A 12,992-nucleotide genomic window follows, 5' to 3' on the forward strand; every position below is an offset into this window, starting at 1 on the left:
TTTTTTTTTTTTTTTTTTTTTTTTTTGAGAGGGAGTCTAGCTCTGTCGCCCAGGCCGGGATGCAGTGGCCGGATCTCAGCTCACTGCAAGCTCCGCCTCCTGGGTTTACGCCATTCTCCTGCCTCAGCCTCCCGAGTAGCTGGGACTACAGGCGCCCGCCACCTCGCCCGGCTAGTTATTTTTTGTATTTTTTTAGTTGAGATGGGGTTTCACCTTGTTAGCCAGGATGGTCTCGATCTCCTGACCTCGTGATCCTCCCGTCTCAGCCTCCCAAAGTGCTGGGATTACAGGCTTGAGCCACCGCGCCCGGCCCTCACTGAATATCTTAACACAAAAGATATCAGATGCCATCAATATTTGCATACTTACAAGACATTGCCTTTAACACTTCTCTAATAAGATATGATATGCTCTTACACCCTGCAGCTTAAAAAGCACATTAATATCCATCAGTTAATTGGACCCCACAACTATTATGTGAGAGATCATTACCACTTCCATTTTATAAAGAAAAAAGGGTCAAGAAAGGTCAAGCTAGTTGCTTAACTTCCAGATTTTTTTTTTCTTCTGAATTCTAATCCCATGATGTCCCATCCAAGTACTAACCAGGCCCGACCCTGGTCACCTTCTGAGATCAGATGTGTTCAGGATAGCAAGGCCATAGACTCTAATCCTAGAACCTTTCCACAGTGGCCTTCTGGATATTTTTCTTCAGTTAAATGGTAAAATTCAACTTGGGAGTTTTGCACTTTATAACTTCATGAAACAAATGTTTATTGAGCACGTGCTAGGTGCCAGGCCCTGGTTATGTGGCTGTGACATTTCCTCTCCCTAGGATCCCTTTCACCCTGAGTGGGGTTTTGTCTTCCTAAGCCCGTGACTCCTCAAAAAGGCACTCCAAATGACTTGAAACTCCTCAGTCCTCAAGTCACAGACACTGCTGTTCTCATATTTTTGGTTTAAAATGGGTTTTAACTGGTTTTATTTTATTTTATTTTTTTTTTGTTTTTTTTTTGAGACGGAGTCTCGCTCTGTCGCCCGGGCTGGAGTGCAGTGGCCGGATCTCAGCTCACTGCAAACTCCGCCTCCCGGATTTACGCCATTCTCCTGCCTCAGCCTCCCGAGTAGCTGGGACTACAGGCGCCCGCCAACTCACCCGGCTAGTTTTTTGTATTTTTTAGTAGAGATAGGGTTTCACCGTGTTAGCCAGGATGGTCTCGATCTCCTGACCTCGTGATCCACCCGTCTCGGCCTCCCAAAGTGCTGGGATTACAGGCTTGAGCCACCGCGCCCGGCTTTAACTGGTTTTAATCTCAAACTCTAGCTCTGGTTAGTTATACCCAGAGAACCTCCAGTTTAGCTCAGTTCCCAGGGCAGCAAGGTTTAAAGGCAGCTGACCTGGGAGCAATTTTTAGCAAGCTTTAGGGTCAGAAACACATAAGGTTAGATCTGACTTTAGCATCTATTAACTGTGTGACCCCAGCCCTCTAATTCTCATTAGCATAAAATGTGGCCGTACAAGTGTCAGAGGAGTTTTGTGCAAATAAGATAGTACAGCATTGTGTTGAAAAGAAAACTAAACACATAGCCTGCACTTGGAATGAAATACATGCTACCTATTTCCCGTGAGGATGAATTAATTCTCTCTTTTTTCATATTCTCAATCTAAAAATACTTTTTGCCACATAATGCTTCGTGTGAGAGGGTGATAATTGAAAGTGATGGGAAAACAGTTAATTGGGTATACATGGACATAAATATGGGAACAACAGACACTGGGGAATAAAAGAAGGGGAGGAAGGAAAAGGGACAAAGGTTAAAAACTACTATGGGTACTATGCTCACTACCTGGATGATGCATACAATCATACAGCAAGCCTCAGGATCATGCAATATACCTTTGTAACAAACCTGCCTATGCCCCCGATTCTAAAAAGTTAGAAAAAAAAAACCACTTAAAAATTAAGATAGGGAGGAAAAGCAATGAGTATTTGCCACACTGCAACTGTCAAGCAGGTATGCCCACAGGCAGAAAACAAAAAAATTGTAAAACCTTCAGTTAAAGATGCCATGGCAACCTGGTACATGTAAGGGTATATACATAGCTCTCTCTTTGGGATAAATATAGACAGACCAAAAGCCAAGTGGTCTTATTTGCAATCAGGGGACCTGTTAAATGAAGTGCTTAGCTGTGCTAGGGCAGGTACATATCAGGGGTATACAATGACAAGTCTGTACATAGGAAAACTTTGGGCTAGCAGGGAACTTGCTACTACAATGGTTGCATCAGCATGTTAGTCATGAGCCAGAGGTGCTGCAAAGATCCCTCCTGTCCAATTACCCTCTGCTCCTCGGGTCTGTATCCTGTGGTTTCATTCCAACAGACAAGACAGCTTGGGACACATTGTAGAGCAAATGAAATAAAATGACCCTAGAAAGTTTCTCCTGGAATCAGGATCACTGAAAACCACTTACATTCCAGGCTCAGAAAGAAGCAAGCAAGCTTTCCTTTGCAGCACGCATGCCCGAGCTGCATAGAGAGCTGCAAGCACAGCAGAAGGCAGCCCCTCTGGTGCTATAGAGAAAGTGGAATGGCGAGAACTTTCTCCCCTGCAGACACAGCCCAGTTTAGATCTCCATGGCATGTGGGAAGACAGCAGCAGCACCACGGTCATTTTTTAAGTGTCTAACATTTGAAATCTCTGTAGGAGTACCAAATGCTAACAACTAGATTCCAGTCCTGCACTTTCAAGCTATTCACTGAGGTCCTGCAAAGAGGGCTGGGGAAGATATAAAAGTTAATATTACTTTTTCTCAGAAGTGTCATTTGACAATTGGCCTCCTTCCCTAAAAAAGTTTCTAGATTTTTACATTTTCCTTTTGACCATGAAACACGAAAATTACACACACCGTTGGCACTGGCCAAACAGCAGCTGAGAACAGTGTCAGGGTCCTGGTGCTGGATTGGGAGGCTAGGTACTTGGGTTCAAGTCCTGGCTATGAGACTTCTAAGAAATAATCCCTCTAAGTTTCACTTCTGTTATTTGTAAAAATGAAAAGGACAGTAGCTTACCTGCCCTGCCTACTCGCAGAAAAGCTAAGAGGAAATTGGTTAAAGTGCCATGTAAATCCAAAAAGTCTAATGATTTTGGTGCAATTTGGTGATGCGACAGGTCCTTTCCCCACCTGCCTCAAGAGGCCCAGTCACCACGCTGATTACGTGGACTTTGTCGATTTTTCTGGGGAAAGCAGAACAAGGGCATCCCATTCTTTATTTACCTTCTTTTCATTGACATCTGCCTGTTCCTCTTCCTCATTCACTTCTGCTGGCATCTCTTTGATTTTGTTCAGCAGCTCAGCCTTGGGAGCAGACACACTGTAGTAGGCAGGGCAGTTGACCAGCATGCTCACTGCTTCCTTGTCTTCATTCCTGGGCCAGAAAGAGCACAAAGTACAGCCATACAGAGCATGCCAGAGGCTTTGTTTCACTGCAGACGTCAGTCCATTCAGAAGCGCGTGACAATTCTATTTAATTTCTTTCCCAGAAATTAGGATAAACTAGTAACTGTTAAGTAATGAGTGATTACTATGTACAAGGCTGTTGAAGCCAGGCAAACCTCTCTGCTTTTGTGATTCATATAAGAACGATACTGACTCCTTATTCCAGAGAAAGGCAGTGTGGAACCATGACTCAATCAATGTGAAAGTATTTTCAAGGTGCTGCACAAACCTCAGGTTTTAGGTCAATTATTTCCTATGTAATCTTTCCAGTGCCTACTATGTATTGTTGCTTGAACACACAAAAATTTTCCTTCTCAAGTATGCCTGCTATCCCATATAAGCCTAGGAAATCTGCAGTTTGCTGGTCCGCAGTGAACTAATACAAGATATAAAATCTACTCATTGATAATATAATAGGGATGTTTCAAGGCTGAAGAAAAAACTCGGAATTGAGAAACCTGCTATCTAGTGTTCTCTGTTTTACCACATTTGAGTTGCCTTTCAGCCTATAATTCATATTCGACCCACTGAATAAATGACTCTATGGAAGTAAGATTCTCTTGGAGAGGAACTTTATTCAACCTTGTGATATTATTTAACATCTAGCCCACCATTTTACTATGAAATAAGGAACCACACACACAAAAATCATCTTTACTAGTTTCCCGCTTGATAACTGTCCCAGTAAGCAACAATGACCACATTTAATCCAGTTAATTGAAAGACAGGGAAAAGATTTTCTAATACATTTTTGTTTTCAGATATGTCCACCGCATTACAAATGGGATTCTCTGGCATCTGACCAACCCTCACAATGGCTACTGGCTATCTCACGCCCAACAGGACAATGCTTATTTCCACCAGGAGATGGCGCATGCCTTTTATTTATTTATTTTTTAAATCCCCAGGAAGATCTCAGTGCTGCAAAAGCTACATGACCATTCTGCTTCTAAACTGATGGAGTAAACATGTATTTTCAGTGGTAACGCTACGAAATACTTTGCTAAGGATGTTACTTTGGTCCTTCTACAGCCAGTGGTCAGAGAACAGAATGACCATACTGCAACCACCCATGGCGAACTGACTGGCACATCCACAAAAATAGTATCTTTGGGGTCCCCATAGTACCCAGTGGATTACTTTGCACATTGCAGGTGCTCAGTATGTGTTTGCTAAAGACATGACCCTGGATAAATCACTTCACCTCAATTAGTCTATTTCCCAAATCTGAAAATAAAAGCGGGGGAATGGACAAGGTGACAGTTAAGGCCTTGAATTAGAAGGGCTTCTGACAACATGACAAATAGCTTGTAAGTATCACACAGCTCTTTCCTTTCTCTCTCCTCCACAAAATGAAACGTGGTGTTCCTGTTAGTAATTTAGTTAGGATCAGTTGGAAATTTTTAAAATGCAATCCTAAATTTGGATAAAATGTTCTGTTTTTATTTAGTCTGGAAGCCACTAACTGCTGAGTCCCAGACTGTCAATCCACAAAGATTTCACTGAAAATTAAAGAGAAAATGAAAGCTACTCAATCTTTCTCATAGTAGTCTTTTAAGGAAATAAAACATGCAAGAAAATACTGCAGTAACCCAGGAGAAATGAAAAGCATCAAAAACACGAACTGCACACTGGGGCACGTGTTAGTTACATGGCTGGTTCAAGGAGCTTCAGAAGTAGAGGCTCACGGACTGGGCCAAACCAGAGAGTGCGCCCCTACTCAGACCTTTCCTGATTTTCAGGTTTTGTGCCAACACCCACCTTAATGCCTCAGAGGTAAGGGTCAGTGTAATACATGAACTTATTTCTCTAGGCTCTCCTCCTTACAAAGCCCTTCCCCTCTCAGTCTCGGCAAGACGTTGGCCACGCTCACCACTTCTACTTGCTCCTTTCCCAGCACCGAGCCCTGAGGGCCTCTCTGCCAGAGCAGCTCTGATACAGAACGGGCAAGTACACCTTCGCTGAGCTGGGGACGCTGTGTAATTGCTGGACACAGACACAGTCATGGGGCTGTGATCAAATCCAGGTGCTATCATTCTCATGTTCAATGACCTTGGTGAGCATGGTCTTAATTCCTCTGTACTTCAGTTTCCTCATTTGTAAATGGAGATAAAATTGGTAGCTACCTCAGCAAGTTCTTGTGAAAATTAAATAATGTTGATATAAATAAATAAATACAATGCTTGACACGTGAAAAATGGGTATTAATTGCAGTTATTATCATTATTACTATTACTTTCTTTGTTGTTGCATTATCTGTCCCGCATCCTTCCTCCCAGAGCCATTCCTGCAAGACTGAGATAAAAATGGCACTCTTGGGTCAGGAGCTGTGGAAGTGGGAAAACATCAGGCAACTAGTCCTAGACTTATCATCATCCCCATGGAAGGAGTTCGATTGTAAGTCGCTCTGAAGACATCACCAGGGACTTACCTCTTGCCTTCACATCCGGAAGAGCTGACAGTTCTCTGTATGGCCTTCCTCTTTACGCTGTTTTCCTTCAGCAAGTTCACATCTCGGGGAAACAAACCTTCCATCAGGTCCATTGTTGTCTTCAGCCTGGAATCTGGATCCAAAATGTCTGCCAGAGATTTGTCTTGGTGGACAATTTCCTTGGCCAGAGCCTCTGTTCTAATGTCTTCTGAGCTCTTCTGAGGATCAGAATTGACTTTCTTTTCTAAACCCTGAGTTCCATTGACTGGATCATGGGTGAGGCTTTGAGTCCGGATGGGTGCTGGCTGCCCACCAAGAGATCCAGCAAGTTGGGGGTGAACACTCATGAAGGAGGGTGGTGTGGACTCAGCCTCTGAACCCTTGATAGAAGTTTGGAGTCTGGAAGCCAGTGTCTGACTACCTACCACATGAGCTGCACCAGGCATGTGCCTTTCCCTTGCAATTGTCACTTTAGAAAGTTTGTTGGAGCTGCCAGGGATATTAAAAAAAGAGAGAGAGAGAAAGAGAAAGTAATAAGAGAAGGGTGATGATAAGAGGGTGGAGGAAGACTGAGGGAGAAGCTTTCCACATCAGGGTTGTAGCTTTCCACATCTTCCACATTTTCCACATCTTACTGACAGAGCTAATGTTAAAGAATATGGCTTCTGATTGTAAGTGGGTCTCCTGATACCGAACCCCTAAATCAAAAACATTTACCTACCTAGTCACAGTTCATGCTAGACACACAAACATACATAGATATATACATAGGAGTGGGGTGAGATAGTCACATTTCTGAGGTCAACCCCGTCTTTTGAAAACCACAGCACTCTAAAGGGCCTCCTGAGCCCAGCAGCTGGTCAGGAGGTTGTCATCTCCTGAGGAAGATGGAATAGGAATTCAGTTTGCGTGAATGTTGCTGTTAGATTCCAGAGATTTCTGAAAGGTCTAGGTTAAATTAACAGGGGGTAGTGGTAATAAGTCACTCTTGCGGTGTTTAAAGAAAGCTACTCCAAAGGTGCTGTCAGGCAATGTGTTTTTTTGGTGTTTTGAGAGGTCACTTGTTCTAGGGACTGTGTGTTGGGGAATGCTGCTTTCTCATTCTCCTAGCTTCCAAGAGGTTTTCCCTAAACATTACTGATCTTGAGCCCTACTCTTTATTCCTATGGACATGGAGTGATTTTGGAAAGAGAAGCTCAGCATTCACATCCCAGTCTCTTCTCTTTTGAGACTGAGGCTGCCTCACGGCTGTGTATAATAATATCTATGTGTATTTGTGTGTCTAGCATGACCTTTGATGAAGTAGGTAAACCTGTTTAACTTGGGGGTTCAGTATCAAGGGGCCCACTTACAATCTGAAGTCATATTCTTTCATGTTAGCTCTGTCAGTAATAAAAGTGATGTTTTTGTCTTCTATATGCCCTCCTCTTTTGTCTTATTTCCTAACTGATTCAGAACTCGGCCAGGGAGGAGGGATTTACTTGGACCGCCTGAGCCTATCCTGTCCCCAGAAGTGAAATGTGCCCCTTGGGTTCCAGCTTTTGTTTCTGCCACCCTGACTCCTCAGTACCCAATGACACTGGTCCAACTACCTCCTGAGGCAAACAGATGAATACTGTCCTGAGCCGAGCTGTATAGAAACATCTCCATGCCAGGTCTCTTCTGTGGCCAGCAGAAGGACCTGGGCCACCTGGGGCATGACACTCTCCTGTTAGTGAAGGAAACCTGCCCAGTCTGCTCACTCACCTGGGGCGCGGCCCCTCAGGATCCTCACTGTCCAGCTGCGCCTCACACACTGCGTGGGGAGGAGGTGGAGGGAAGTCATCCATGCTATACACCAGGGTTTCCTGACTTGGTGGAGGAGGTGGGGGTGGGGGAAGAGTTTCAAACGTGGGGCTGGACGTGGCCTTGGGGTGCAGATCCCTCACAAACACTTCGTCTTCATAATCCTCGCGAGGTGGCGGGGAGTCCTGCAGGACGGATTCAGATATTCGGAGGGAGATCCTCCCTGGAGTGCTCGGGGTCCCAAGAGGCGTGTCTGGGTCAGAAGTGCTGCACGAACTTGGAAGACTCTGCTGTTTTTGATAGTGCTTCAGGTTTGCAAACTCAGGGGCTGAGGATTCCTCAGGAAGGCTGTCCTCTCTGCCTGCGTGGGCCCACTTCACTCGAGAAGGCGGTGGCCACTGAGGCAGTGAGACCCTCTTCCTCGTTCCCTCTTCTACCCCATGCTCTGGGCCATCACCCTCACAGCCTCTTGGACCGGGAGGCTGGGTCAGGGTGTGACCATTGCTTCTGTGGGTCATGGCAGGGGTGTAGGGCGGGAGAGGCTGTTGCCCTGTCTGACCATCCTGTGAGCAGTAGCCAGAGGGAACAGCTGAAGGCAGAGGGGTGCCAAGTGGGGTCAGGGGTGCAGCCCTGGTGTCTGTGAGCTGCCCTTGCGTTCCTGCCAGTGGTGGCCTGGGACAGGGTGTCCTGCTGGCTTGCCTCTGATGGTCCGGGGTTCCAGGACATTCACTAGGAACGGAGGAATCACCAATGGCTTTGCAACCTGAACCACCCCAACGAGGGGTGGGATGGTGGAAGAGTAGCGGCATCTCTTCTTGGCCTGTTTCTGAACAACTGAGTGACCTGGAACAGCACACAGACAGGAGGGTTACAGCTCTGAAGAAAGGGGCAAGCATGCAGCCCAATGTTCCTTACATAGATGAGAAAAGCACTTAAGAGGAAGGAGGACCTCCTTTCCTCCCCCCAGAAACTGCACACTGTCCTCCCTGGCTGCTCACAGGAAGACCCATGTTAAACTAGTACTCGACAGGCATAAATTCCTACAGGAAAATGTCACATGGAATGCCTGGGTTCACAAGGCATTTTCTTTTATTAACCCTCTCACCGCCCCCACATCCTGTACACACCATGCAACATAAGGCAGCTTTTGAGGACAGGCTTCAGGATATAAAAACAAACAGTACATTTCTGCAGCCCCTTTTAGGACTACTTCAGGAAATAGCTCCGAGCTCTGGGGAAGAATAACACTGCCTTCTTCTCTCCCAGTGTAATCCCCATGGGGGAGGTCTGTTTTGAAAGCATTTGCATGGGCTGCTGAATTTGAAGGTTTTATTTACGTTTGGTCACTCTCCTAGTGTTTTCATTTCATCTGATGAAAAATAAAAAGGAGGGGGAGAGGCTCACCTAAGGAGCTAATAAACAGTTACCTCTCGAGAAAGAGGCTGGCAATAATAAGCAAATATGGTACATGGTGATTTAAACAACTGTACTCTAGACTCCGAGGAAAAACCCAACAATTCGCAAAACTTTTGTTATTGTGTTCTAAAGGAGAAAAAAACCACAAACCAAAACAAAGGAAAAAGAGTCTGTGGCACTGCCTGCTATGCAAGAGTTAATGTGAGGATAAAAAGCTCTCCAGCAAACCCACCGTGATTTGTACATTCCCTGTCTGCAGTTCCCTGACTGGCTCTGTGAGTGAATCTGGACCGCAGATGGCACGTTTCATCTCACGGATCAGACTCCTCTGAGGGAGCGGTGACTCAGTCCCACATCAGAGCAATAATACAGGGCTTGCCACAAGATCATCCAAGTGCCAGGCAAGCAGAATGCGTGGTGGAAGAAGATGGCAAAGAACCAAATTAGCTCTTCTCATGCCTTTATTTTTCCTTTATTACACACAGATGCAGATGATGAAATAAAGGGCCCACCTCTCTCTCTGATGCAACCCCTCCCTTCCGATGACCGGTCCCTTTCATTCAAACATGGTTTCTTTACCAGGAACCTCCCCATAGTGAAGAGTAGCCACTCTGCACTTCCTGGTGGCTTCCCCCATGAGCATATTAGAAACCCCGAGGAAGGAGATTTGCTGGGGATGCTCTTCCCTTCTCTCATCCATCCTGGCATCCCCAATACCTGGCACCAAGTACCCCCTCAGCAAGTGTCTGTTGAACAGTGACGTCTCCTTTGCCCAGCTGCTCTCCAGACTGTAGCATACAAACTGTTTTTAAACTCAGCATCCTTTAAGAGGACGTGGAGTCAGCTGAAATCTGATGTTTTAACGACTAATTCAGATGCCTTTATTTTATTTATTATATCTTGAGGCTTTTCTAAAGGGGGAGACATCACTAAAACATACAATATAACACTTATCCTTTAAAGATCCAGCCCAATAGACTTTCATATGATATTTTTAGTTTGTGTGACCTTACTTTACACAGACTGTATTAAAGTGGCATTTTCTTTTTGAAGATAATATCAGTAGTAAATGCTTAGCTTGGTTGAGAATGCTTCTCCATGGTGATTATTTTGTGTTTTTAGGAATGAAGTTTGGGATAAAAAAAAAAGACTTTGTTCAAGTCCCTTTTATAATACAGTGTGAGAGGCTCATCCAGAATCTTGCTGATATGTATCCAGGAATCCTACTATTCAAGAATGGATTTTGAGAGCAATTAGTCTCACCTTTGTTTTGTTTTGCTTTTTTTAAAAAAAGCACTTTTTAAAAACTGTGGTTAAAAAAGCAACATAAAATTTCATCTTAACCATTTTTAAGTTCAGTAGTGTTAATATGTTCACACTGTTGTGAAACAGATCTCCAGAACTTTCACAACTTGCAACCTAAAACTATGTACCCGCTAAATAATAACTCCCCATTTCCCCCTCCTCCTAAACCCTGGAAATCACCATTTTACTTTGTGTTTTTATGAATTTGACTACTTTAAGCACTTCATACAAGTGAAATTATACAGTATGTCTTTTTGTGACTGGCCTGTTTCACCTCACATAATGTCATGTTGTAGCATGTGGCAGAATTTCCTTTTTAAGGCTGAGTAACATTTCATTGTATGGCTACACCACATTTTGTTTTATCCAATCATCTGTCATGAGTAGACATTTGGGTTGTTTTCACCTCTTGGTGAATAGTAAATACTGCTGCTATGAACATGGGTGTGCAATATATCTCTTGGAGACCCTGCTTTCAATTCTTTTGGACATATACTCAGAAGTGGCATTGCCAGATCATATGGTAGTTCTATTTTTAATGTTCTGAGACCTCCATGCTGTTTTTCATATGGCTGCACCATTTTATATTCCCACTAACAGTGTGCAAGATTTCCAATTTTCCCATATCCTCACCAACACTTGTTTTTCGTTTTCTTAATTGCAGCCATCCTAATGTGTGTGAGGTAACATCTCATTGTGTATTGTGGTTTTGAGTTCTCTGATGATTAGTGGTGTTGAGCATCTTTTCACTTGCTTGTTGGCCATGTGTCTGCCATCTTTAGAGAAATGTCTATTTAAATCATTTGCCCATTTTTATACAGACAAGTAAATTTTTATGTTTGAAATTAACAAGTGAATGTCTGAATTTAGTTTGATTGGTGTCCTCTAGTGTTTTTCTTTAAAATGGAAGCTAAAAAGAATGGAGAATAGTTTGAAAGCAGGAAAGAAGTATATAATAATGATAACTATTGTCTCTTTGTGACCCATGAAGGCATCAAACTCTTATAAAACTTGAACGGCGCAAAATCTCTATTTTTCTATAAATTAGAGTATTTTATGTTTTTACAAAAGCACTAATGTAAAGTCTGAATTTCATGTAGTTAGAGAGAATTATGTCCGCATGGAGGAAAACTGATCCTAATAAGCATCCATGGAGGACAGAGGGCACATTCCTCCAAATTCCACCTTCCAAATTATTCTGACATTTCAATATTGTCCACAGTTGATGGGACTTCTGTCTTCCTACTATTATTAATAGAGTGACTATGGTAAAAGACCATGCAAGCCTTTAGAAAAAAAAAGAATGTTATACTTTTTTGTGTCTTCTTGGTTGTGGTGGTCAGAAAAACACGCTGCAAGCAGAATTTTTAGTATTCAAAATTCATAGCGCAGGATCTGTGATCAAGTCCCTCCCATGTTTTCCTGTGGGCTGCACTTTCCATGCCTATGCTTTTCCCCAGGACAGCTGAAAATTACATGTCCTGAAATTATCACTATCTTTTTCAGCAAGCATTAGGCATGCAGCTGCACCTATGCTAATGTCAGTTGCTGAAGAACAGGACAAGCATTTCAGTTATTCAGCAGTATGTGATGCTTGTCATATTTATTCTTTTGGCATTTTTACAGCTCATAATTTTTTTTTAAACACAGAACTAGTTTTGTTGAGGAAGATTTCCCCCTCCCCACAAAATTGCTACCTGTGTTTCTCAGATTGTCGATATTGCCACTGAGCCAACAAGCAGTCCACTCACCTGTCACCTTCAATTTTTTTTTTCCTTTCCAACTTTTATTTTAGGTTCAAGGACTACATGTACAGGTTTGTTACATGGGTAAATTGCATGTCGCTGGGGTTTGGTATACAGATAATTTTGTCACCCAGGTAAGCACAGTACCTGATAGGTAGTTTTTTCAATCCTCACCTTCCTACCACCCTCCGCCCTCAAACAGGCACCAGTGTCTATTGTTCCCTTCTCTGTATCCATGTGTACTTAATGTTTAGCTTCCACTTGTAAGTGAGAACATGTGGTATTTGTTTTTTTGTTCCTGTGTTCATTTGCTTAGGATAATGGCCTTCAGCTCCATCCATGTTGCTGCAAAGGACATGATCTTGTTCTTTTTTCACCTTTGCCCATTTTTAAATAGGGTTATTTGATTGTTTGTTGTTTAGTCCCACCTTTGATTTCAGACCAATTTTCTTTAGCAGTGCTCTAGTTTATTGTTACTTTTTCCTTGTCTCTAGCTTTTAATTAATGCACCCAAACTAACCAAAGTCCTCAGTCTCACCTTGAATACTTTCTTCCTTGTCAACACAGCTATAGGAGCAAGAGCATATAAATATAGAAGGCTGATGTTGGCTGGAAAGCAGGTAATTAATACCTACTTCCTGACCATGTTGGCTGCTTCTACTTGACAGTATTGCGTTGTGTTATTAAGAAGGTGAATGTAGAAACAATGATTGAATGAAATATAAGAAAAATTAAGGAAATGGCTTAAAAACATGGAAAGGAGTAGGTAGGGTGTAGGCATATTATCATTAGTAATAATAGATTAAAGT

General features: G+C 43.2%; 1 protein-coding gene across 1 annotated transcript in view; it reads right to left on the reverse strand.

The window, feature by feature from the left end:
• Positions 1-12,992, reverse strand: part of SHROOM3 (shroom family member 3) — a 355,466-nt gene that overhangs the window by 19,995 nt on the left and 322,479 nt on the right. The window contains exons 7-9 of the mRNA XM_025385978.1: positions 7,679-8,560; positions 5,933-6,421; positions 3,280-3,430 (exon numbers count right to left, since the gene is read on the reverse strand). Coding sequence (XP_025241763.1) covers positions 3,280-3,430; positions 5,933-6,421; positions 7,679-8,560 — 1,522 coding nt within the window. The remainder of the gene's footprint in view (positions 1-3,279; positions 3,431-5,932; positions 6,422-7,678; positions 8,561-12,992) is intronic.

This window comes from Theropithecus gelada, chromosome 5 (assembly GCF_003255815.1).
Source record: "Theropithecus gelada isolate Dixy chromosome 5, Tgel_1.0, whole genome shotgun sequence".
Classification (NCBI taxonomy): domain Eukaryota; kingdom Metazoa; phylum Chordata; class Mammalia; order Primates; family Cercopithecidae; genus Theropithecus; species Theropithecus gelada.